Source organism: Oncorhynchus keta, chromosome 26, assembly GCF_023373465.1.
Source record: "Oncorhynchus keta strain PuntledgeMale-10-30-2019 chromosome 26, Oket_V2, whole genome shotgun sequence".
Taxonomy (NCBI): Eukaryota; Metazoa; Chordata; class Actinopteri; order Salmoniformes; family Salmonidae; genus Oncorhynchus; species Oncorhynchus keta.
Genome location: NC_068446.1, coordinates 34807858 through 34834745, shown reverse-complemented (window position 1 = coordinate 34834745; position 26888 = coordinate 34807858). Strand labels below are relative to the sequence as shown.

Genomic DNA, 26888 nt, shown 5'->3' with positions numbered 1-26888 from the left:
AATGTTGTGTGGAGATGTTATTGGTAGGTATGTGTACGTTATAAAGTATGAATGTTGTGTGGAGATGGTATTATGTAGGTATGTGTACGTTATAAAGTATGAATGTTGTGTGGAGATGTTATTATGTAGGTATGTGTACGTTATAAAGTATGAATGTTGTGTGGAGATGTTATTGGTAGGTATGTGTACGTTATAAAGTATGAATGTTGTGTGGAGATGTTATTGGTAGGTATGTGTACGTTATAAAGTATGAATGTTGTGTGGGGATGTTATTGGTAGGTATGTGTACGTTATAAAGTATGAATGTTGTGTGGAGATGTTATTGGTAGGTATGTGTACGTTATAAAGTATGAATGTTGTGTGGGGATGTTATTATGTAGGTATGTATACGTTATAAAGTATGAATGTTGTGTGGAGATGTTATTGGTAGGTATGTGTACGTTATAAAGTATGAATGTTGTGTGGAGATGGTATTATGTAGGTATGTGTACGTTATAAAGTATGAATGTTGTGTGGAGATGTTATTATGTAGGTATGTGTACGTTATAAAGTATGAATGTTGTGTGGAGATGTTATTGGTAGGTATGTGTACGTTATAAAGTATGAATGTTGTGTGGAGATGTTATTGGTAGGTATGTGTACGTTATAAAGTATGAATGTTGTGTGGAGATGGTATTATGTAGGTATGTGTACGTTATAAAGTATGAATGTTGTGTGGAGATGTTATTATGTAGGTATGTGTACGTTATAAAGTATGAATGTTGTGTGGAGATGTTATTGGTAGGTATGTGTACGTTATAAAGTATGAATGTTGTGTGGAGATGTTATTGGTAGGTATGTGTACGTTATAAAGTATGAATGTTGTGTGGAGATGTTATTGGTAGGTATGTGTACGTTATAAAGTATGAATGTTGTGTGGGGATGTTATTGGTAGGTATGTGTACGTTATAAAGTATGAATGTTGTGTGGAGATGTTATTGGTAGGTATGTGTACGTTATAAAGTATGAATGTTGTGTGGGGATGTTATTATGTAGGTATGTATACGTTATAAAGTATGAATGTTGTGTGGAGATGTTATTGGTAGGTATGTGTACGTTATAAAGTATGAATGTTGTGTGGAGATGGTATTATGTAGGTATGTGTACGTTATAAAGTATGAATGTTGTGTGGAGATGTTATTATGTAGGTATGTGTACGTTATAAAGTATGAATGTTGTGTGGAGATGTTATTGGTAGGTATGTGTACGTTATAAAGTATGAATGTTGTGTGGAGATGTTATTGGTAGGTATGTGTACGTTATAAAGTATGAATGTTGTGTGGAGATGTTATTATGTAGGTATGTGTACGTTATAAAGTATGAATGTTGTGTGGAGATGTTATTGATAGGTATGTGTACGTTATAAAGTATGAATGTTGTGTGGAGATGTTATTATGTAGGTATGTGTACGTTATAAAGTATGAATGTTGTGTGGAGATGTTATTATGTAGGTATGTGTACGTTATAAAGTATGAATGTTGTGTGGAGATGTTATTGGTAGGTATGTGTACGTTATAAAGTATGAATGTTGTGTGGAGATGTTATTATGTAGGTATGTGTACGTTATAAAGTATGAATGTTGTGTGGAGATGTTATTATGTAGGTATGTGTACGTTATAAAGTATGAATGTTGTGTGGAGATGTTATTGGTAGGTATGTGTACGTTATAAAGTATGAATGTTGTGTGGAGATGTTATTGGTAGGTATGTGTACGTTATAAAGTATGAATGTTGTGTGGGGATGTTATTGGTAGGTATGTATACGTTATAAAGTATGAATGTTGTGTGGGGATGTTATTGGTAGGTATGTGTACGTTATAAAGTATGAATGTTGTGTGGGGATGTTATTGGTAGGTATGTATACGTTATAAAGTATGAATGTTGTGTAGGGATGTTATTGGTAGGTATGTGTACGTTATAAAGTATGAATGTTGTGTGCGGATGTTATTGCACACATGACTGTAAGTCGCTTTGGATAAAAGCGTCTGCTAAATGGCATATATTATTATTATTATTTATTATGTAGGTATGTGTACGTTATAAAGTATGAATGTTGTGTGGAGATGTTATTGGTAGGTATGTGTACGTCATAAAGTATGAATGTTGTGTGGGGATGTTATTATGTAGGTATGTGTACGTTATAAAGTATGAATGTTGTGTGGAGATGTTGGTATGTGTACGTTATAAAGTATGAATGTTGTGTGGAGATGTTATTATGTAGCTATGTATACGTTATAAAGTATGACTGTTGTGTGGAGATGTTATTGGTAGGTATGTGTACGTTATAAAGTATGAATGTTGTGTGGAGATGTTATTGGTAGGTATGTGTACGTCATAAAGTATGAATGTTGTGTGGGGATGTTATTATGTAGGTATGTGTACGTTATAAAGTATGAATGTTGTGTGGGGATGTTATTATGTAGGTATGTGTACGTTATAAAGTATGAATGTTGTGTGGGGATGTTATTATGTAGGTATGTGTACGTTATAAAGTATGAATGTTGTGTGGGGATGTTATTGGTAGGTATGTGTACGTTATAAAGTATGAATGTTGTGTGGGGATGTTATTATGTAGGTATGTGTACGTTATAAAGTATGAATGTTGTGTGGAGATGTTATTATGTAGGTATGTGCATGTTATAAAGTATGAATGTTGTGTGGAGATGTTATTATGTAGGTATGTATATGTTATAAAGTATGACTGTTGTGTGGAGATGTTGGTATGTGTACGTTATAAAGTATGAATGTTGTGTGGAGATGTTATTATGTAGCTATGTATACGTTATAAAGTATGACTGTTGCGTGGAGATGTTATTGGTAGGTATGTGTACGTTATAAAGTATGAATGTTGTGTGGGGATGTTATTATGTAGGTATGTGTACGTTATAAAGTATGAATGTTGTGTGGAGATGTTATTATGTAGGTATGTGTACGTTATAAAGTATGAATGTTGTGTGGGGATGTTATTAGGTAGGTATGTGTACGTTATAAAGTATGAATGTTGTGTGGAGATGTTATTATGTAGGTATGTGTACGTTATAAAGTATGAATGTTGTGTGGGGATGTTATTATGTAGGTATGTGTACGTTATAAAGTATGAATGTTGTGTGGGGATGTTATTATGTAGGTATGTGTACGTTATAAAGTATGAATGTTGTGTGGAGATGTTATTGGTAGGTATGTGTACGTTATAAAGTATGCATGTTGTGTGGAGATGTTATTATGTAGGTATGTATACGTTATAAATTATGACTGTTGCGTGGAGATGTTATTATGTAGGTATGTGTACGTTATAAAGTATGAATGTTGTGTGGAGATGTTATTGGTAGGTATGTGTACGTTATAAAGTATGAATGTTGTATGGAGATGTTATTATGTAGGTATGTATACGTTATAAAGTATGAATGTTGTGTGGAGATGTTATTGGTAGGTATGTGTACGTTATAAAGTATGAATGTTGTGTGGAGATGTTATTATGTAGGTATGTATATGTTATAAAGTATGACTGTTGTGTGGAGATGGTATTATGTAGGTATGTATACGTTATAAAGTATGAATGTTGTGTGGAGATGTTATTGGTAGGTATGTGTACGTTATAAAGTATGAATGTTGTGTGGGGATGTTATTATGTAGGTATGTGTACGTTATAAAGTATGAATGTTGTGTGGAGATGTTATTATGTAGGTATGTGCATGTTATAAAGTATGAATGTTGTGTGGAGATGTTATTATGTAGGTATGTATATGTTATAAAGTATGACTGTTGTGTGGAGATGTTGGTATGTGTACGTTATAAAGTATGAATGTTGTGTGGAGATGTTATTATGTAGCTATGTATACGTTATAAAGTATGACTGTTGCGTGGAGATGTTATTGGTAGGTATGTGTACGTTATAAAGTATGAATGTTGTGTGGGGATGTTATTATGTAGGTATGTGTACGTTATAAAGTATGAATGTTGTGTGGAGATGTTATTATGTAGGTATGTGTACGTTATAAAGTATGAATGTTGTGTGGGATGTTATTATGTAGGTATGTGTACGTTATAAAGTATGAATGTTGTGTGGGGATGTTATTATGTAGGTATGTGTACGTTATAAAGTATGAATGTTGTGTGGAGATGTTATTGGTAGGTATGTGTACGTTATAAAGTATGCATGTTGTGTGGAGATGTTATTATGTAGGTATGTATACGTTATAAAGTATGACTGTTGCGTGGAGATGTTATTATGTAGGTATGTGTACGTTATAAAGTATGAATGTTGTGTGGAGATGTTATTGGTAGGTATGTGTACGTTATAAAGTATGAATGTTGTATGGAGATGTTATTATGTAGGTATGTATACGTTATAAAGTATGAATGTTGTGTGGAGATGTTATTGGTAGGTATGTGTACGTTATAAAGTATGAATGTTGTGTGGGGATGTTATTATGTAGGTATGTATATGTTATAAAGTATGACTGTTGTGTGGAGATGGTATTATGTAGGTATGTGCACGTTATAAAGTATGAATGTTGTGTGGAGATGTTATTGGTAGGTATGTGTACGTTATAAAGTATGAATGTTGTGTGGAGATGTTATTAGGTAGGTATGTATATGTTATAAAGTATGACTGTTGTGTGGAGATGGTATTATGTAGGTATGTATACGTTATAAAGTATGAATGTTGTGTGGAGATGTTATTGGTAGGTATGTATACGTTATAAAGTATGACTGTTGTGTGGAGATGTTATTATGTAGGTATGTGCACGTTATAAAGTATGAATGTTGTGTGGAGATGTTATTGGTAGGTATGTGTACGTTATAAAGTATGAATGTTGTGTGGAGATGTTATTGGTAGGTATGTATAAGTTATAAAGGAACATTGCTGTATATTTATTCAGGTGATGTTTTTCTGACCATATATATATTAGAAATGACATACAGAGACTGTTTCTGGTGGAATCTAACTCTTTAAACCCCCTTTTGTTTGAAACAGGAAGGGCGTTTTAGAGAGCTGCTCCTGACTCGTAAATCTTTTCCCTTCGTTCTTTGCTGAGATGTGACACAGCCGTCACTTTCATCAGGCTGATCTCTGTCAGTGTTCCTGTCAGTTTCTGTTTTGAAATGCAGGGGTTTGACATTTAGGACTGATGTCCAACCTGTCTGGTAGTTTAAAGCCTCTCTCATATTTTAAATGACAGCCACAACTATTAGGACAGCTGGGACCTCTGAGGAGATTTCTACGTAAGGTGTGTGTGTTTGTCTGTGCATGCATGAGTGTGTGTGGTGGGGAGCGATGCTGATTCTCCGATACCCTGTCTGTCCGCATCTGTCTCTCCCCTCAGCGCCCATGTCCGGCTCGCTCAACCCAGTCCCATTGCTCGGCCTGGTGTACCTGAGATGTTAGCGATCCGCGTCTCTCTCCACCCGCGTCGATAACCTGTCATCATGGGATCTGCCACCTCACCGGGGCACATGCCACATGGATGTGACTGCTGCTGTGACGACGCTGATGGGGCTTAAAATTGATGGATATGAAGAGATTGAGCGCCAAGCTCTCCCTCTGCAACTCTCCCCATCCCACACCAAGCTGTTCCCCTGTATCCATATCCTCTTCCCTAGTCCCACACCAAGCTGTTCCCCTGTATCCATATCCTCTTCCCTAGTCCCACACCAAGCTGTTCCCCTGTACCCATATCCTCTTCCCTAGTCCCACACCAAGCTGTTCCCCTGTATCCATATCCTCTTCCCTAGTCCCACACCAAGCTGTTCCCCTGTACCCATATCCTCTTCCCTAGTCCCACACCAAGCTGTTCCCCTGTACCCATATCCTCTTCCCTAGTCCCACACCAAGCTGTTCCCCTGTATCCATATCCTCTTCCCTAGTCCCACACCAAGCTGTTCCCCTGTATCCATATCCTCTTCCCTAGTCCCACACCAAGCTGTTCCCCTGTACCCATATCCTCTTCCCTAGTCCCACACCAAGCTGTTCCCCTGTATCCATATCCTCTTCCCTAGTCCCACACCAAGCTGTTCCCCTGTACCCATATCCTCTTCCCTAGTCCCACACCAAGCTGTTCCCCTGTACCCATATCCTCTTCCCTAGTCCCACACCAAGCTGTTCCCCTGTATCCATATCCTCTTCCCTAGTCCCACACCAAGCTGTTCCCCTGTATCCATATCCTCTTCCCTAGTCCCACACCAAGCTGTTCCCCTGTACCCATATCCTCTTCCCTAGTCCCACACCAAGCTGTTCCCCTGTACCCATATCCTCTTCCCTAGTCCCACACCAAGCTGTTCCCCTGTACCCATATCCTCTTCCCTAGTCCCACACCAAGCTGTTCCCCTGTACCCATATCCTCTTCCATAGTCCCACACCAAGCTGTTTCCTGTATCCATATCCTCTTCCCTAGTCCCACACCAAGCTGTTCCCCTGTACCCATATCCTCTTCCCTAGTCCCACACCAAGCTGTTCCCCTGTACCCATATCCTCTTCCCTAGTCCCACACCAAGCTGTTCCCCTGTACCCATATCCTCTTCCCTAGTCCCACACCAAGCTGTTCCCCTGTATCCATATCCTCTTCCCTAGTCCCACACCAAGCTGTTCCCCTGTATCCATATCCTCTTCCCTAGTCCCACACCAAGCTGTTCCCCTGTACCCATATCCTCTTCCCTAGTCCCACACCAAGCTGTTCCCCTGTGTCCATATCCTCTTCCCTAGTCCCACACCAAGCTGTTCCCCTGTATCCATATCCTCTTCCCTAGTCCCACACCAAGCTGTTCCCCTGTATCCATATCCTCTTCCCTAGTCCCACACCAAGCTGTTCCCCTGTATCCATATCCTCTTCCCTAGTCCCACACCAAGCTGTTCCCCTGTATCCATATCCTCTTCCCTAGTCCCACACCAAGCTGTTCCCCTGTATCCATATCCTCTTCCCTAGTCCCACACCAAGCTGTTCCCCTGTATCCATATCCTCTTCCCTAGTCCCACCAAGCTGTTCCCCTGTATCCATATCCTCTTCCCTAGTCCCACACCAAGCTGTTCCCCTGTATCCATATCCTCTTCCCTAGTCCCACACCAAGCTGTTCCCCTGTATCCATATCCTCTTCCCTAGTCCCACACCAAACTGTTCCTCTGTATCCATATCCTCTTCCCTAGTCCCACACCAAGCTGTTTCCTGTATCCATATCCTCTTCCCGAGTCCCACACCAAGCTGTTCCCCTGTATCCATATCCTCTTCCCTAGTCCCACACCAAGCTGTTCCCCTGTACCCATATCCTCTTCCCTAGTCCCACACCAAGCTGTTCCCCTGTACCCATATCCTCTTCCCTAGTCCCACACCAAGCTGTTGTCCTGTATCCATATCCTCTTCCCTAGTCCCACACCAAGCTGTTCCCCTGTACCCATATCCTCTTCCCTAGTCTCACACCAAGCTGTTCCCCTGTACCCATATCCTCTTCCCTAGTCCCACACCAAGCTGTTTCCTGTATCCATATCCTCTTCCCTAGTCCCACACCAAGCTGTTCCCCTGTATCCATATCCTCTTCCCTAGTCCCACACCAAGCTGTTCCCCTGTACCCATATCCTCTTCCCTAGTCCCACACCAAGCTGTTTCCTGTATCCATATCCTCTTCCCTAGTCCCACACCAAGCTGTTTCCTGTATCCATATCCTCTTCCCTAGTCCCACACCAAGCTGTTTCCTGTATCCATATCCTCTTCCCTAGTCCCACACCAAGCTGTTCCCCTGTACCCATATCCTCTTCCCTAGTCCCACATCAAGCTGTTCTCCTGTATCCATATCCTCTTCCCTAGTCCCACACCAAGCTGTTCTCCTGTATCCATATCCTCTTCCCTAGTCCCACACCAAGCTGTTCCCCTGTACCCATATCCTCTTCCCTAGTCCCACACCAAGCTGTTTCCTGTATCCATATCCTCTTCCCTAGTCCCACACCAAGCTGTTTCCTGTATCCATATCCTCTTCCCTAGTCCCACACCAAGCTGTTCCCCTGTACCCATATCCTCTTCCCTAGTCCCACATCAAGCGGTTCCCCTGTACCCATATCCTCTTCCCTAGTCCCACACCAAGCTGTTTCCTGTATCCATATCCTCTTCCCTAGTCCCACACCAAGCTGTTCTCCTGTACCCATATCCTCTTCCCTAGTCCCACACCAAGCTGTTCCCCTGTATCCATATCCTCTTCCCTAGTCCCACACCAAGCTGTTCCCCTGTACCCATATCCTCTTCCCTAGTCCCACACCAAGCTGTTCCCCTGTACCCATATCCTCTTCCCGAGTCCCACACCAAGCTGTTTCCTGTATCCATATCCTCTTCCCTAGTCCCACACCAAGCTGTTTCCTGTATCCATATCCTCTTCCCTAGTCCCACACCAAGCTGTTCCCCTGTACCCATATCCTCTTCCCTAGTCCCACACCAAGCTGTTCTCCTGTACCCATATCCTCTTCCCTAGTCCCACACCAAGCTGTTCCCCTGTACCCATATCCTCTTCCCTAGTCCCACACCAAGCTGTTCCCCTGTACCCATATCCTCTTCCCTAGTCCCACACCAAGCTGTTCCCCTGTACCCATATCCTCTTCCCTAGTCCCACACCAAGCTGTTCCCCTGTACCCATATCCTCTTCCCTAGTCCCACACCAAGCTGTTCCCCTGTACCCATATCCTCTTCCCTAGTCCCACACCAAGCTGTTCCCTGTACCCATATCCTCTTCCCTAGTCCCACACCAAGCTGTTCCCCTGTACCCATATCCTCTTCCCTAGTCCCACACCAAGCTGTTCCCATGTATCCATATCCTCTTCCCTAGTCCCACACCAAGCTGTTCCCCTGTATCCATATCCTCTTCCCTAGTCCCACACCAAGCTGTTCCCCTGTATCCATATCCTCTTCCCTAGTCCCACACCAAGCTGTTTCCTGTATCCATATCCTCTTCCCTAGTCCCACACCAAGCTGTTCCCCTGTACCCATATCCTCTTCCCTAGTCCCACACCAAGCTGTTTCCTGTATCCATATCCTCTTCCCTAGTCCCACACCAAGCTGTTCCCCTGTATCCATATCCTCTTCCCTAGTCTCACACCAAGCTGTTCCCCTGTATCCATATCCTCTTCCCTAGTCCCACACCAGGCATAAGGGATGTACTCCTTCAGCTACAATTCATTAACTCCAGAGAAACACAACGGTTGTGCTTTGTAACACACATCAAAGTTTGTCTCCCCTTCAACCGGTCTAACAACATACACTCAACACACACGCCAACATACCCCATACATACACAAAATATACACACTAATAACTGACCTAACTTCAACACCCCCTGTCTGGCCACACACACTAATAGCTGACCCAACTTCAACACCCCCTGTCTAGCCACACACACAGGGACAGACATGCACTCCAACACCCCCTGTCTAGCCACACACACAGAGACAGACATGCACTCTAACACCCCCTGTCTAGCCACACACACAGGGACAGACATGCACTCCAACACCCCCTGTCTAGCCACACACACAGGGACAGACATGCACTCTAACACCCCCTGTCTAGCCACATACACAGGGACAGACATACATGCACTCTAACACCCCCTGTCTAGCCACACACATAGGGACAGACATGCACTCCAACACCCCCTGTCTAGCCACACACACAGGGACAGACATGCACTCCAACACCCCCTGTCTAGCCACATACACAGGGACAGACATGCACTCTAACACCCCCTGTCTAGCCACACACACAGGGACAGACATACATGCACTCTAACACCCCCTGTCTAGCCACACACACAGGGACAGACATGCACTCCAACACCCCCTGTCTAGCCACATACACAGGGACAGACATACATGCACTCTAACACCCCCTGTCTAGCCACACACACAGGGACAGACATGCACTCCAACACCCCCTGTCTAGCCACACACACAGGGACAGACATGCACTCTAACACCCCCTGTCTAGCCACACACACAGAGACAGACATGCACTCTAACACCCCCTGTCTAGCCACACACACAGGGACAGACATGCACTCCAACACCCCCTGTCTAGCCACACACACAGAGACAGACATGCACTCTAACACCCCCTGTCTAGCCACACACACAGGGACAGACATGCACTCTAACACCCCCTGTCTAGCCACACACACAGGGACAGACATACATGCACTCTAACACCCCCTGTCTAGCCACACACACAGGGACAGACATACATGCACTCTAACACCCCCTGTCTAGCCACACACATAGGGACAGACATGCACTCCAACACCCCCTGTCTAGCCACACACACAGGGACAGACATGCACTCCAACACCCCCTGTCTAGCCACACACACAGGGACAGACATGCACTCTAACACCCCCTGTCTAGCCACACACACAGGGACAGACATACATGCACTCTAACACCCCCTGTCTAGCCACACACACAGGGACAGACATACACTTCACCCCCCCCCCCTCCTCATGTACAGATAATAGCTGGAAGTTAAAGATGACACGGATCAATAGGATTTCTCCTAGTGACTGGATAAGTTAACATCACGCCTCCTCCTGCAAGCCCCTCAATCAATACTGTCTCTCCCTCTTCGTCTCATCATCATCTTTAATCTATATCCCTTTGTCTCGGTTTCTGTAGAATCGTCTCGTTCCACCGCGCCTTTCTCCAAATGACATTAAAGAATGTAAAATGACCTACATCGGAATGAAAGGACAGGAGGACAGAAACAGTGAGGTGAAAGAAGAGTTGATTGTGGGGTTTGCACTTCTGCTGCCTCTTTTAGACAAAAGCAACAAGGGAAGAAGAGGGGAAACACAAATGTCAAAGGGAGCGCTTGCGGCCAAAGCACTGGGCTTTTCTCTGTCCGTACAAGAGTGGTGGTGAAGGCAGAAATGGCAGCGTTAATAAAAAGCTAATGCTTGTCTCGGGTGTGAAGCCGCGGGCATCAGAGGCGTGGGGGGGGTTCTACAGCCTTGGTCTTTTGTGGGGCCGTGTGTCATGTGAAGAAAAGTCTGTTCCAAATGTATTTCTACAATACGGGAAAAGAGAGTGTTAGGCTTTTCATGTGGGGGTTGTTAACTGGGACGGGTCTAAAAGGACTGGATCTGAACCTGGACCTGGACACTCATATTTCTTCCTTTTCATTTTGTGACCTGGCCTCCTTGTGCCAGCTGTGTGTGAATGGTATGTGCGTTGTTCTGTTATTTCCTGCTCAAACGATGCTCACTCCCTTCCCTGTCCATTCACTAGCTCTTTGTGTGACATACAACATATCCAGGCTTAGAGAAGGACAACGACACGTAGGGCACAAACACGCAACACATACTGTACACAGGCGCTATATAGGAACAGTCATTGGTCAACACTTATCCACCACTGACCAAATGACTTGGCTTTGCTCTAGTGGTGCTTAACAAAGTGTTGTGACAAGACGCGTTACAGGCTTGTGTTTGTTTGTGGCACTGTTTTTCCTCACATAGCCTCGCATGTTGCGGGGGTATCTCAGTTTCTCGTATTTACAGTTGAAATTTGGAACCTGGATTTCACAGAGTATCTCACGCCAACAGAGGTGGGAACTAATAACCAAAGCAGCGAAAACTGACGATGCCAATCCAGTCAAATAAGAATTCCCTCCTCTTTTTACACTTCTGTTACACGGTTGTACTCAAAGGCGTGAATTATGTTCCATCGTTCTGTCTCCCCGACCTCCACGTCAGTGTGTATGTTGTGATTTGGACTGGAGGAGTCTCTCACTCTGCTACCAGGTGTTGCAAAGATACACTCCATTGTTATTTTTTTGATTGACGGAGATGAATGACTGAATGGATTTTTTTTTGTTCAACTGTTTCTCTATAGCTCTAATACTCATTCGGTCTCTTTGTCTCACCCACTCTCTCTCTCTCTCTCTCACTCACTCACTCACTCACTCTCACTCACTCACTCACTCACTCACTCACTCACAGGTCTGGATCGCTCTCAGAGGCAGGGGGTAGAGGATCTGATCTCTGCGGTGCCCTGTCGTTTCGACCATGCCGCCTTGTTCCCCATGCTGCAGAAACAGACTCTACAGCACCGGATGAATGACTCCTTCTCCTGTCTGGTGAGAGAGAGCGAGAGATTGTCCATTATTGTCCATTATTGAATGTTTATTTATATGCCAGACGTTTCTGGAAAAAAATATTGTAGTGCAAGCCAGCGCAAAGAAAGGAGACAGGCTTCCAATTCTGGAGAGAGTGAGGGAGTGAGGGAGAGGGAGTGAGGGTGAGGGAGTGAGTTAGTGAGTGAGTTAGTGAGTGAGGCCTCGCAAAGGCTTTATCTTTTAGACTCTGAGTGCAGCAAGAGGCTCATGCCTTGAGGGTTTGGGAGCTCCAACACTCAACGAGGGGGGATAAACGGTGCTAATCAATACTTCCCAAATAAAAACATGACCCTCACAGACCTCTGCTGAGCCTATTTAGTGGAGAGGGGGCCACAGAGAATGGGGGAGGGGGGTGTGGACCTGGCCATATGTACCATAGTGGTCAATTCCCTTTCAAATCCAGGAATTGCGCTAAACCCAGAATATGTGAAATATAGTCGTGTAAATAGGCCATCTTTCAGATTTAGAAACAGACCCAATCCCTTTATACACTGAATGTATAAAACATTAGGAACACCTACGTAATATTGAGTTGCCCCCAAATTCCCTCAGAACAGTCTCAATTCGTCAGCACATGGACTCTACAAGGTGTCGAAAGCTTTCTACAGGGATGTTGACTCCAATGAGTCCCACAGTTGTGTCCAGTTGGCTTGATGTTCTTCTTGATACACACAGGACACAGTTGAGTGTGGAAAACCCAGCAGCATTGCAGTTCTTGACACACTCAAACCAGTGTGCCTAGCACCTACTACCATACCAAGTACAAAGGCACAAATGATTTGTCTTGCCCATTCACCCTCTGAATGGCAAACATACACAATCCATGTCTCAGTTGTCTCAAGACTTTAAAATCCTTCTTTAATTAACCTGTCTCCTTGCCCCTGGATTCAGCTGGTCAGTCTGTCATAGAAAGAGTTCTGAGCATATAGTCCTACTAACGATAACTCATTCAACTCAGACGAACACGGGATGAGCGCTCCCTCCACACACTTTTTCATGTGAATGGCTTTGTTAACGACGAGGGCTTTGTCAAGGACTTTGTGTATCAACTTGTAGTCTCCGTTGAAGCCACATTGAGAACGACAAGGCCTTAGGAACGTCTGTTAAGAAGTAGGGTCAGCCCTTCTGATGGTAGATCAGATCTGGGTTGTCAAACTTTAGAAACTCACATTTCTTGTCGTGCTTATGGAGTTTCCGACTGTGAATAGAATCCTGCTGTACATCAACACTTTGATACAGTGGAACAGAGTGGCTGGTATGTATTTTCATCTAACAGCGGATACACCAATCAGATTCTTGGCCTATACTTCAACTTGCATGAAATGAACTGTTCTTCTACTTGAGAAAAAATACATTCAAGTAGCAGTGCCTCTAATAAGGTAACAGTACTTGAATAGGATATTTCGGTACTCTTTTCACTCCTGCAGACCTGAACCTCATGCGTGTTTGTGTTTCCTGTCTGTGTTTCCTGTCTGTGTGTGTTGGTGCAGTGATTTTGAACTGGTGGGTCAAGAGCCACTTTCAGGTCACGGAACGTTTTGAGTCACTGTATTCCGACCTATATGTACCCGTCTACCTCAATTACCTCCTACCTCTGCACATGGACTCAGTACTGGTCCCCTGTGTCTAAAGCCACGTTATCCTTACTCAGTACTGGTCCCCTGTGTCTAAAGCCACGTTATCCTTACTCATTACTCAGTACTGGTAGCCTGTGTCTAAAGCCACGTTATCCTTACTCATTACTCAGTACTGGTCCCCTGTGTCTAAAGCCACGTTATCCTTACTCATTACTCAGTACTGGTCCCCTGTGTCTAAAGCCACGTTATCCTTACTCATTACTCATTACTGGTCCCCTGTGTCTAAAGCCACGTTATCCTTACTCATTACTGGTAGCCTGTGTCTAAAGCCAAGTTATCCTTACTCATTACTGGTACCCCGTGTCTAAAGCCAAGTTATCCTTACTCAGTACTGGTCCCCTGTGTCTAAAGCCACGTTATCCTTACTCATTACTCATTACTGGTAGCCTGTGTCTAAAGCCACGTTATCCTTACTCATTACTCATTACTGGTAGCCTGTGTCTAAAGCCACGTTATCCTTACTCGGTACTGGTACCCCGTGTCTAAAGCCACGTTATCCTTACTCGGTACTGGTACCCCGTGTCTAAAGCCAAGTTATCCTTACTCGGTACTGGTACCCCGTGTCTAAAGCCAAGTTATCCTTACTCGGTACTGGTACCCCGTGTGTCTAAAGCCACGTTATCCTTACTCATTACTGGTACCCCGTGTCTAAAGCCAAGTTATCCTTACTCGGTACTGGTACCCTGTGTCTAAAGCCACGTTATCCTTACTCATTACTGGTACCCCGTGTCTAAAGCCAAGTTATCCTTACTCATTACTGGTACCCCGTGTCTAAAGCCACGTTATCCTTACTCATTACTGGTACCCCGTGTCTAAAGCCAAGTTATCCTTACTCGGTACTGGTACCCCGTGTCTAAAGCCACGTTATCCTTACTCATTACTGGTACCCCGTGTCTAAAGCCACGTTATCCTTACTCATTACTGGTACCCCTTGTCTAAAGCCAAGTTATCCTTACTCAATACTGGTACCCCGTGTCTAAAGCCAAGTTATCCTTACTCAGTACTGGTACCCCGTGTCTAAAGCCACGTTATCCTTACTCATTACTGGTACCCTGTGTCTAAAGCCACGTTATCCTTACTCAGTACTGGTACCCCGTGTCGAAAGCCAAGTTATCCTTACTCGCAACCGGTACTGGTACCCCGTGTGTCTAAAGCCACGTTATCCTTACTCATTACTGGTACCCCGTGTCTAAAGCCAAGTTATCCTTACTCGGTACTGGTACCCTGTGTCTAAAGCCACGTTATCCTTACTCATTACTGGTACCCCGTGTCTAAAGCCAAGTTATCCTTACTCATTACTGGTACCCCGTGTCTAAAGCCAAGTTATCCTTACTCATGACTGGTACCCCGTGTCTAAAGCCAAGTTAGCCTTACTCATTACTGGTACCCCGTGTCTAAAGCCAAGTTATCCTTACTCGGTACTGGTACCCTGTGTCTAAAGCCACGTTATCCTTACTCATTACTGGTACCCTGTGTCTAAAGCCAAGTTATCCTTACTCATGACTGGTACCCCGTGTCTAAAGCCAAGTTATCCTTACTCGGTACTGGTACCCCGTGTCTAAAGCCAAGTTATCCTTACTCTGTACTGGTACCCCGTGTCTAAAGCCAAGTTATCCTTACTCGGTACTGGTACCCCGGGTCTAAAGCCAAGTTATCCTTACTCTGTACTGGTACCCCGTGTCTAAAGCCAAGTTAGCCTTACTCGGTACTGGTACCCCGTGTCTAAAGCCACGTTATCCTTACTCATTACTGGTACCCCGTGTCTAAAGCCACCTTATCCTTACTCATTACTTGTACCCCGTGTCTAAAGCCAAGTTATCCTTACTCGGTACTGGTACCCTGTGTCTAAAGCCACGTTATCCTTACTCATTACTGGTACCCCGTGTCTAAAGCCAAGTTATCCTTACTCATGACTGGTACCCTGTGTCTAAAGCCAAGTTATCCTTACTCGGTACTGGTACCCCGTGTCTAAAGCCAAGTTATCCTTACTCGGTACTGGTACCCCGTGTCTAAAGCCAAGTTATCCTTACTCGGTACTGGTACCCCGTGTCTAAAGCCAAGTTATCCTTACTCGGTACTGGTACCCCGTGTCTAAAGCCAAGTTATCCTTACTCTGTACTGGTACCCCGTGTCTAAAGCCAAGTTATCCTTACTCGGTACTGGTACCCCGTGTCTAAAGCCAAGTTATCCTTACTCGGTACTGGTACCCCGTGTCTAAAGCCAAGTTATCCTTACTCGGTACTGGTACCCTGTGTCTAAAGCCAAGTTATCCTTACTCATGACTGGTACCCCGTGTCTAAAGCCAAGTTATCCTTACTCGGTACTGGTACCCCGTGTCTAAAGCCAAGTTATCCTTACTCTGTACTGGTACCCCGTGTCTAAAGCCAAGTTATCCTTACTCGGTACTGGTACCCCGTGTCTAAAGCCACGTTATCCTTACTCATTACTGGTACCCTGTGTCTAAAGCCACGTTATCCTTACTCATTACTGGTACCCCGTGTCTAAAGCCAAGTTATCCTTACTCGGTACTGGTACCCCGTGTCTAAAGCCAAGTTATCCTTACTCTGTACTGGTACCCCGTGTCTAAAGCCAAGTTAGCCGTACTCGGTACTGGTACCCCGTGTCTAAAGCCAAGTTAGCCTTACTCGATACTGGTACCCCGTGTCTAAAGCCACGTTATCCTTACTCGATACTGGTACCCCGTGTCTAAAGCCACGTTATCCTTACTCATTACTGGTACCCCGTGTCTAAAGCCAAGTTATCCTTACTCATTACTGGTACCCCGTGTCTAAAGCCAAGTTATCCTTACTCATTACTGGTACCCCGTGTCTAAAGCCACGTTATCCTTACTCATTACTGGTACCCTGTGTCTAAAGCCACGTTATCCTTACCCGGTACTGGTACCCCGTGTCTAAAGCCACGTTATCCTTACTCATTACTGGTACCCCATGTCTAAAGCCACGTTATCCTTACTCATTACTGGTACCCCGTGTCTAAAGCCACGTTATCCTTACTCATTACTGGTACCCCGTGTCTAAAGCCAAGTTATCCTTACTCGGTACTGGTACCCCGTGTCTAAAGCCAAGTTATCCTTACTCGGTACTGGTACCCCGTGTCTAAAGCCAAGTTATCCTTACTCGGTACTGGTACCCCGTGTCTAAAGCCAAGTTATCCTTACTCGGTACTGGTACCCCGTGTCTAAAGCCAAGTTAGCCTTACTCGGTACTGGTACCCCGTGTCTAAAGCCACATTATCCTTACTCATTACTGGTACCCCGTGTCTAAAGCCACCTTATCCTTACTCATTACTTGTACCCCGTGTCTAAAGCCAAGTTATCCTTACTCATTACTGGTACCCTGTGTCTAAAGCCACGTTATCCTTACTCATTACTGGTACCCCGTGTCTAAAGCCAAGTTATCCTTACTCATGACTGGTACCCTGTGTCTAAAGCCAAGTTATCCTTACTCGGTACTGGTACCCCGTGTCTAAAGCCAAGTTATCCTTACTCGGTACTGGTACCCCGTGTCTAAAGCCAAGTTATCCTTACCCGGTACTGGTACCCCGTGTCTAAAGCCAAGTTATCCTTACTCGGTACTGGTACCCCGTGTCTAAAGCCAAGTTATCCTTACTCTGTACTGGTACCCCGTGTCTAAAGCCAAGTTATCCTTACTCTGTACTGGTACCCCGTGTCTAAAGCCAAGTTATCCTTACTCGGTACTGGTACCCCGTGTCTAAAGCCAAGTTAGCCTTACTCGGTACTGGTACCCCGTGTCTAAAGCCAAGTTAGCCTTACTCGATACTGGTACCCCGTGTCTAAAGCCACGTTATCCTTACTCATTACTGGTACCCCGTGTATAAAGCCAAGTTATCCTTACTCATTACTGGTACCCCGTGTCTAAAGCCAAGTTATCCTTACTCGGTACAGGTACCCCGTGTCTAAAGCCAAGTTATCCTTACTCATTACTGGTACCCCGTGTCTAAAGCCAAGTTATCCTTACTCATTACTGGTACCCTGTGTCTAAAGCCAAGTTATCCTTACTCGGTACTGGTACCCCGTGTCTAAAGCCAAGTTATCCTTACTCGGTACTGGTACCCCGTGTCTAAAGCCAAGTTATCCTTACTCGGTACTGGTACCCTGTGTCTAAAGCCAAGTTATCCTTACTCGGTACTGGTACCCCGTGTCTAAAGCCACGTTATCCTTACTCATTACTGGTACCCTGTGTCTAAAGCCACGTTATCCTTACTCTGTACTGGTACCCCGTGTCTAAAGCCAAGTTATCCTTACTCGGTACTGGTACCCCGTGTCTAAAGCCAAGTTATCCTTACTCGGTACTGGTACCCCGTGTCTAAAGCCAAGTTAGCCTTACTCGGTACTGGTACCCCGTGTCTAAAGCCACGTTATCCTTACTCATTACTGGTACCCCGTGTCTAAAGCCACGTTATCCTTACTCGGTACTGGTACCCCGTGTCTAAAGCCACGTTATCCTTACTGGTACCCCGGTACTGGTACCCCGTGTCTAAAGCCAAGTTATCCTTACTCGGTACTGGTACCCCGTGTCTAAAGCCAAGTTATCCTTACTCGGTACTGGTACCCCGTGTCTAAAGCCAAGTTATCCTTACTCGGTACTGGTACCCCGTGTCTAAAGCCAAGTTAGCCTTACTCGGTACTGGTACCCCGTGTCTAAAGCCAAGTTAGCCTTACTCGGTACTGGTACCCCGTGTCTAAAGCCAAGTTATCCTTACTCGGTACTGGTACCCCGTGTCTAAAGCCAAGTTAGCCTTACTCGGTACTGGTACCCCGTGTCTAAAGCCACGTTATCCTTACTCATTACTGGTACCCCGTGTCTAAAGCCACGTTATCCTTACTCGGTACTGGTACCCCGTGTCTAAAGCCACGTTATCCTTACTCGGTACTGGTACCCCGTGTCTAAAGCCAAGTTATCCTTACTCGGTACTGGTACCCCGTGTCTAAAGCCAAGTTATCCTTACTCGGTACTGGTACCCCGTGTCTAAAGCCAAGTTATCCTTACTCGGTACTGGTACCCCGTGTCTAAAGCCAAGTTAGCCTTACTCGGTACTGGTACCCCGTGTCTAAAGCCAAGTTAGCCTTACTCGATACTGGTACCCCGTGTCTAAAGCCAAGTTATCCTTACTCATTACTGGTACCCTGTGTCTAAAGCCACGTTATCCTTACTCATTACTGGTACCCCGTGTCTAAAGCCAAGTTATCCTTACTCATGACTGGTACCCTGTGTCTAAAGCCAAGTTATCCTTACTCAATACTGGTACCCCGTGTCTAAAGCCAAGTTATCCTTACTCGTTACTGGTACCCCGTGTCTAAAGCCAAGTTATCCTTACTCGTTACTGGTACCCCGTGTCTAAAGCCAAGTTATCCTTACTCGTTACTGGTACCCGTGTCTAAAGCCAAGTTATCCTTACTCATTACTGGTACCCCGTGTCTAAAGCCACGTTATCCTTACTCGGTACTGGTACCCGTGTCTAAAGCCAAGTTATCCTTACTCATTACTGGTACCCCGTGTCTAAAGCCAAGTTATCCTTACTCGGTACTGGTACCCCGTGTCTAAAGCCAAGTTATCCTTACTCATTGTGGATTTATTCCTTGTGTTATAATGTTTTTATTATTTCTCTATTTTCTTGTATTTCTGTGTTGATGGAAAAGGCCTGTAAGTAAGTATTTCACTGTTAGTCTACACTTGTTGTTTACCAAGATTGTGACACATACAATTGAATATGATTTGATTTGAATGTGCCTGTGACTTTTACTGAGAGAGGGTTGCAGTAAAATAATGAAGTCTCAACTTAATCGACTTAAACCAGGTAGAAAGTGTGTAGAAATTATACTGGACCTAACCTATTTAATCACAGTATTTTCAATATAGATCTTTAGCAGCACTATTTTGTTATTGGTCTATTAACTTGTACTTCTTAGTGATGTCACCAGGCAAGCCAAAACGCCACTCATGCAAAACCTGTGTCAATTGTATTTTCAACCAGCAACTAGCAGGAAATAACACTGATCACACTTTTATCACACTTTTACAGTGTTAGTTTCATCAGCTGTTGTACAATATGATACAAAACAAAGGTACAACAGAATTTTGACTGCACTAATCATACTAATTAGAAACATCCCAGATGACGAATAGATGCTGTGCGCTAGTCACATTAAACAGAGTACACTTGAATGAGGCCTTGGGAATAATGCTCAGAAAACAATATGCTGTGTCAACTGTCGTAATATCAATTAGTCAGCTCATCTAGTGTTTAGAACACTGATTACCTAGTCAGGTCCCAAATTATTTGCACCTTTTTTGAGAAAGATGAGCAAAAAAGACTAAAATAAATAATACAAATACTGAGCTATACATAATAAAATAATGTAAATATTTAGCTCTATTTTAATGTCATCTGACCAGTTCCAATCTAAGTGCCAATGCCGTTTAGCAAACTCCAGGCGGTGCGATGGTCAGATGACATGAAAAGACCCTCATCCCTACTGTAAAATATGCTGGTGGATCTTTGCTATGGGGCTAGTTTGCTTCCACTAGTCCTGGGGCCTTTAGGTCAATGGCATCATGAAAATATTTTTCTCTGAGCAATTTTGTTAGTATAAATAATTTCACATTTCCTGAGTTTTTTTTTTTCTTTCCCAAAACCAATTACACTGACATTATGGACATTACATGGTGTACGTCAGTGGTCACCAACCGGTCGAAGGCATTCCTAGTCGCCAACAAACATTTCTGGGAAAAAAACAACTATAAAGCCTGTTTGTTTCATGCTGTTGCCGGTAGTTGCACTTGATTCAGCAGCCCTAGCACCCGGGAAGACAAAGTGTTACCATTTTGATCCATTTCCTGTCTGAAGGTAGAACTCTGGCTACCCGGCCCAGAGAGCAAATGAAGTGCACCTGACCAATCTGCTCAGATCAGTGCAGTGGTGTAAAGTACTTAAGTAGCACTTTAAAGTATTTTTTTTACTTAAGTAGTTTATGGGGGTATCTGTACTTGACTTTACTATTTATAACTTTTGCTTCAATACATTTCTAATGAAAGTAATGTACTTTTACTCCATTTTCCCTGACACCAAAAGAACACGTTACATTTTGAATGCTTAGCAAGACAGGAAAATAGTCCAATTCACCCACTTATCAAGAGAACACGTTGTCATCCCTCTGATCTGGCAGAATCAGTAAACACAAATGCTTGGTTTGTAAGTTATGTCTGAGAGTTGGAGTATGCCCCTGGCAATCCATACATTTAAAAAACACATGGTGCTGTCTGGTTTGCTTAACATAAGGAATATGAAAGTATATGTACTATTACTTTTAATTTTGATACTTAAGTATATTTTAAACCAAATACTTTTAGACTTTTACTTAAGTAGTATTTTACTGGGCAACTTTCACTTTTACTTGAGTCATTTTCTATCTTTACTTTTAGATAGAAAATGAGAATTGGGTTGTTTTTCCACCCCTGGATCAGTGTCTGCACATTCCTCGAGACATAAACTGTAAAAAGAAGCCTCCAACACACAGCAAAGTTGATACTTCTTCCACTCACGCTACAACCATCACTACAGCTACAATGAAGGAGTGAAGTAAAGTTTTCCGACAACTATTGCCAACAGCATCCACCTCAGAATCTTCCTCCCTCCCTCCACCTCTGAATCTTCCTCCCTCCCTCCACCTCTGAATCTTCCTCCCTCCCTCCACCTGTGAATCTTCCTCCCTCCCTCCACCTGTGAATCTTCCTCCCTCCCTCCACCTGTGAATCTCCCTCCCTCCCTCCACCTCTGAATCTCCCTCCCTCCCTCCACCTCTGAATCTCCCTCCCTCCCTCCACCTCTGAATCTCCCTCCCTCCCTCCACCTCTGAATCTCCCTCCCTCCCTCCACCTCTGAATCGTCCTCCCTCCCTCCCTCCACCTCTGAATCGTCCTCCCTCCCTCCCTCCACCTCTGAATCGTCCTCCCTCCCTCCCTCCACCTCTGAATCGTCCTCCCTCCCTCCCTCCACCTCTGAATCGTCCTCCCTCCCTCCCTCCACCTCTGAATCGTCCTCCCTCCCTCCCTCCACCTCTGAATCGTCCTCCCTCCCTCCCTCCACCTCTGAATCGTCCTCCCTCCCTCCCTCCACCTCTGAATCGTCCTCCCTCCCTCCCTCCACCTCTGAATCGTCCTCCCTCCCTCCCTCCACCCCTGAATCCCTCCTCCACCTGAATCGTCCTCCTCCCTCCCTCCCTCCACCTCTGAATCGTCCTCCCTCCCTCCCTCCCTCCACCTCTGAATCGTCCTCCCTCCCTCCCTCCCTCCACCTCTGAATCGCCCTCCCTCCCTCCCTCCCTCCACCTCTGAATCGTCCTCCCTCCCTCCCTCCCTCCACCTCTGAATCGTCCTCCCTCCCTCCCTCCCTCCACCTCTGAATCGTCCTCCCTCCCTCCCTCCCTCCACCTCTGAATCGTCCTCCCTCCCTCCCTCCCTCCACCTCTGAATCGTCCTCCCTCCCTCCCTCCCTCCACCTCTGAATCGTCCTCCCTCCCTCCCTCCCTCCACCTCTGAATCGTCCTCCCTCCCCTCCCTCCACCTCTGAATCGTCCCTCCTCCCTCCCTCCCTCCACCTCTGAATCGTCCCTCCCTCCCCTCCCTCCACCTCTGAATCTCCTCCCTCCTCCCTCCCTCCACCTCTGAATCGTCCTCCCTCCCTCCCTCCCTCCACCTCTGAATCGTCCTCCCTCTCTCCCTCCCTCCTTCCCTCCACCTCTGAATCTTCCTCCCTCTCTCCCTCCCTCCTTCCCTCCACCTCTGAATCTTCCTCCCTCCCTCCCTCCACCTCTGAATCTTCCTCCCTCCCTCCCTCCACCTCTGAATCTTCCTCCCTCCCTCCCTCCACCTCTGAATCTCCCAGAATCTTCTCACCCCTGCTCCCTCCCCTCAGACTGACCATCAGATGCAGACTATCATCAAAATTAATTCATGTTTTAAAAAATTCTGAGTTAGATTTCGGTTTGCATTTTGACTCAAAGGTTAGTGACCACTGGTGTACATGGTTGTTCTAATCTAAAGCAAATAAAAAATGTACCTTTTAGAAATCTCCTTCTTTCCTATTTGGTTTGCCAAATTTCACACAGCAGACTAAGTTCAGCGGGTTTTTCAAAAAGTGATGCAACAACTTGAATTTTAGCGGGTTCCATTTTTCAAGCTTTGATACAGCATTGACCTAGACCAGTCTTAGAGCCCCTGTCACTCAGACTACAGCAACCATGTTCGTTAGAGAGAGAGAGCTAACGAGGCAGTCGGCTCGTTAATAGCCAATTAAGCATTCAGCACCAAGAGTAAGTGGGCCATCTGTTTGTCACAGTGGAACATCTTGTCACATGCTGCCAGGGCTCTCTGCTGTATTATTTTGTATTATTACATTAGTTCGGAGGTGGAGGGAGGGAGGTAGATTCGGAGGTGTAGGGAGGGAGGTAGATTCGGAGGTGGAGGGAGGGAGGTAGATTCGGAGGTGTAGGGAGGGAGGTAGAGGGAGGTGTAGGGGAGGGAGGGAGGTAGATTCGGGAGGTGGAGGGAGGGAGGTAGATTCGGGAGGTGGAGGGAGGGAGGTAGATTCGGAGGTGGAGGGAGGGAGGTAGATTCGGGAGGTGGAGGGAGGGAGGTAGATTCGGAGGTGGAGGGAGGGAGGTAGATTCGGGAGGTGGAGGGAGGAGGTAGATTCGGAGGTGGAGGGAGGGAGGTAGATTCGGAGGTGTAGGGAGGGAGGTGTCGGGAGGGAGGAGGGAGGTAGATTCGGGAGGTGTAGGGAGGGAGGTAGATTCGGAGGTGGAGGGAGGGAGGTAGATTCGGAGGTGTAGGGAGGGAGGTAGATTCGGAGGTGTAGGGAGGGAGGTAGATTCGGAGGTGTAGGGAGGGAGGTAGATTCGGAGGTGGAGGGAGGGAGGTAGATTCGGAGGTGGAGGGAGGGAGGTAGATTCGGAGGTGGAGGGAGGGAGGTAGATTCGGAGGTGGAGGGAGGGAGGTAGATTCGGAGGTGGAGGGAGGGAGGTAGATTCGGAGGTGGAGGGAGGGAGGTAGATTTGGAGGTGGAGGGAGGGGAGGTAGATTTGGAGGTGGAGGGAGGGAGGTAGATTCGGAGGTGGAGGGAGGGAGGTAGATTCGGAGGTGGAGGGAGGGAGGTAGATTCGGAGGTGGAGGGAGGGAGGTAGATTCGGAGGTGGAGGGAGGGAGGTAGATTCGGAGGTGGAGGGAGGGAGGTAGATTCGGAGGTGGAGGGAGGGAGGTAGATTCGGAGGTGGAGGGAGGGAGGTAGATTCGGAGGTGGAGGGAGGGAGGTAGATTCGGAGGTGGAGGGAGGGAGGTAGATTCGGAGGTGGAGGGAGGGAGGTAGATTCGGAGGTGGAGGGAGGGAGGTAGATTCGGAGGTGGAGGGAGGGAGGTAGATTCGGAGGTGGAGGGAGGGAGGTAGATTCGGAGGTGGAGGGAGGGAGGGAGATTTGGAGGTGGAGGGAGGGAGGGAGGGAGATTTGGAGGTGGAGGGGGAGGGAGGGAGATTTGGAGGTGGAGGGAGGGAGGGAGATTGTGGAGGTGGGAGGGAGGGAGGAGGGAGGGAGGGAGGGAGGGAGGGAGGGAGATTGGAGGAGGTGGAGGGAGGGAGGGAGGTGGAGGGAGGGAGGTGGGAGGGAGATGGGAGGGAGGGAGATTCGGAGGAGGGGAGGGAGGGAGGGAGGGAGATTTGGAGGTGGAGGGAGGGAGGGAGGGAGATTTGGAGGTGGAGGGAGGGAGGGAGGGAGATTTGGAGGTGGAGGGAGGGAGGGAGGGAGATTTGGAGGTGGAGGGAGGGAGGGAGGGAGATTTGGAGGTGGAGGGAGGGAGGGAGGGAGATTTGGAGGTGGAGGGAGGGAGGGAGGGAGATTTGGAGGTGGAGGGAGGGAGGGAGGGAGATTGGAGGTGGAGGGAGGGAGGGAGGGAGATTTGGGAGGTGGAGGTGGAGGGAGGGAGGGAGATTTGGAGGTGGAGGGAGGGAGGGGGAGATTTGGAGGTGGAGGGAGGGAGGGAGATTTGGAGGTGGAGGGAGGGAGGGAGGGAGGGAGATTTGGAGGTGGAGGGAGGGAGGGGAGGGAGATTTGGAGGTGGAGGGAGGGAGGGAGGGAGATTGTGGAGGGAGGAGGGAGGGAGGGAGGGATTTGGATTCGGAGGTGGAGGGAGGGAGGGAGGGAGATTCGGAGGAGGGAGGGAGGGAGGGAGGGAGATTCGGAGGTGGAGGGAGGGAGGGAGGGAGATGTGGAGGGTGGAGGGAGGGAGGGGGAGAGGGAGGTGGGAGGGAGGGAGGGAGGGAGGAGGGAGGGAGGGAGAGTGTGGAGGGAGGGAGGGAGGGAGATGTGGAGGGGAGGGAGGGAGGGAGGGAGATGTGGAGGGAGGGAGGGAGAGGGAGGGGATGGGAGGGAGGGAGGGGGAGGGAGGGAGATTTGGAGGGAGGGAGGGGAGGGAGGGAGGGAGATTTGAGGAGTTGGAGGGAGGGAGGGAGGGAGGGAGGGAGGGAGATGTGGAGAGAGGGAGGGAGGGAGATTCGGAGGTGGAGGGAGGAGAGGGAGGGAGATTCGGAGGGGGAGGGAGGGATGGAGGGAGATTCGGAGGTGGAGGGAGGGAGGGAGGGAGATGAGAGGAGGGAGGGAGGAGGGAGAGGGAGGCTTTGGAGGGAGGGGAGGGAGAGCTTGGGAGGGAGGGAGGGAGGGAGGGAGGGAGATTTGGAGGTGGAGGGAGGGAGGGAGGGAGATTCGAGAGAGGGAGGGAGGGAGGGAGGGAGGGAGATTCGGAGGTGGAGGGAGGGAGGGAGATTCGGAGGTGGGAGGGAGGGAGGGAGAGAGGAGGTGGAGGGATTCGGGGAGGAGATTCGGAGGAGGGAGGGATTCTGAGAGGGAGGGGGAGGTAGAGGGGGAGGTGGAGGGAGGGAGGAGATTCGGAGGAGGGAGGGAGGGAGGGGGGAGGGAGATTCGGAGAGAGAGAGAGGGAGGGAGGGAGGAGGGAGATTCGGAGGTGGAGGGAGGGAGGGAGTTAGATTTAGAGGGAGGTGGAGGGAGGGAGGGAGGGAGATTCTGAGGTGGAGGGAGAGGAGGGAGGGAGATTCGGAGGTGGAGGAGGGAGGGAGGAGATTCTGAGGAGGTGGAGGGAGGGAGGGAGGGAGATTCGGAGGTGGAGGGAGGGAGGGAGGGAGATTCTGAGGAGGAGGAGGGAGGAGGGAGATTCTGAGGAGAGGGAGGGAGGGAGGAGGAGATTCTGAGAGGAGGGAGGGAGGGGAGGGAGGGAGAGAGAGAGAGGAGGGAGGGAGGGAGGGAGATTCTGGAGAGGGAGGGAGATTCTGAGAGGGGGGAGGGAGGGAGATTCGGAGGGGAGGGAGGAGAGAGGGGAGGGAGGGAGATTCTGGAGAGAGGGAGGGAGATTCTGAGAGGGAGGGAGATTCTGGAGGGAGAGGGAGGGAGGGAGATTCTGGAGTTGGAGGAGAGGGAGGGAGGAGAGGAGGGAGATTTGAGAGAGAGAGAGGGAGGGAGAGAGGGAGGGAGGAGATTCTGAGAGAGGAGGGAGGGAGGAGATTCTGAGGAGGGAGGGAGGGAGATTCTGGAGGGAGGGAGATTCTGAGAGGGAGGGAGATTCTGGAGGAGGGAGATTCTGAGAGAGGGAGGGAGATTCTGAGAGGGAGGGAGATTCTGAGAGGTGGAGGGAGGGAGGAGGGAGATTCTGGAGGGAGGAGAGAGGAGGGAGATGTGAGAGAGGAGGAGGGAGAGGAGGGAGAGAGAGAGGGAGGGAGAGAGAGGAGAGGAGAGGAGAGAGTGGAGGGAGGAGAGAGGAGGAGATTTGAGAGAGGAGGGAGAGGGAGGAGATTTGGAGAGGGAGGGAGATTCTGAGGGAGGGAGATTCTGGAGGGGGAGGGAGATTGGAGGGAGGGAGGGAGAGGGGAGGGAGGGAGGAGGGAGGGAGATTCTGAGAGAGGGAGGAGAGGGAGGGAGGGAGGGAGATTCTGAGAGGGAGGGAGGGAGGGAGGGAGATTCTGAGAGAGGGAGG

At 47.3% G+C, this 26888-nt stretch overlaps 1 protein-coding gene across 7 annotated transcripts in view; it reads left to right on the top strand.

The window, feature by feature from the left end:
• LOC118358779 (calcium-dependent secretion activator 2) overlaps positions 1 to 26888 on the top strand; it is a 274241-nt gene that overhangs the window by 146521 nt on the left and 100832 nt on the right. For all 7 annotated transcript variants that reach the window (XM_052480603.1, XM_052480605.1, XM_052480602.1 and 4 more), the window contains exon 12: positions 12003 to 12139. In XM_052480603.1, coding sequence (XP_052336563.1) covers positions 12003 to 12139 — 137 coding nt within the window. The remainder of the gene's footprint in view (positions 1 to 12002; positions 12140 to 26888) is intronic.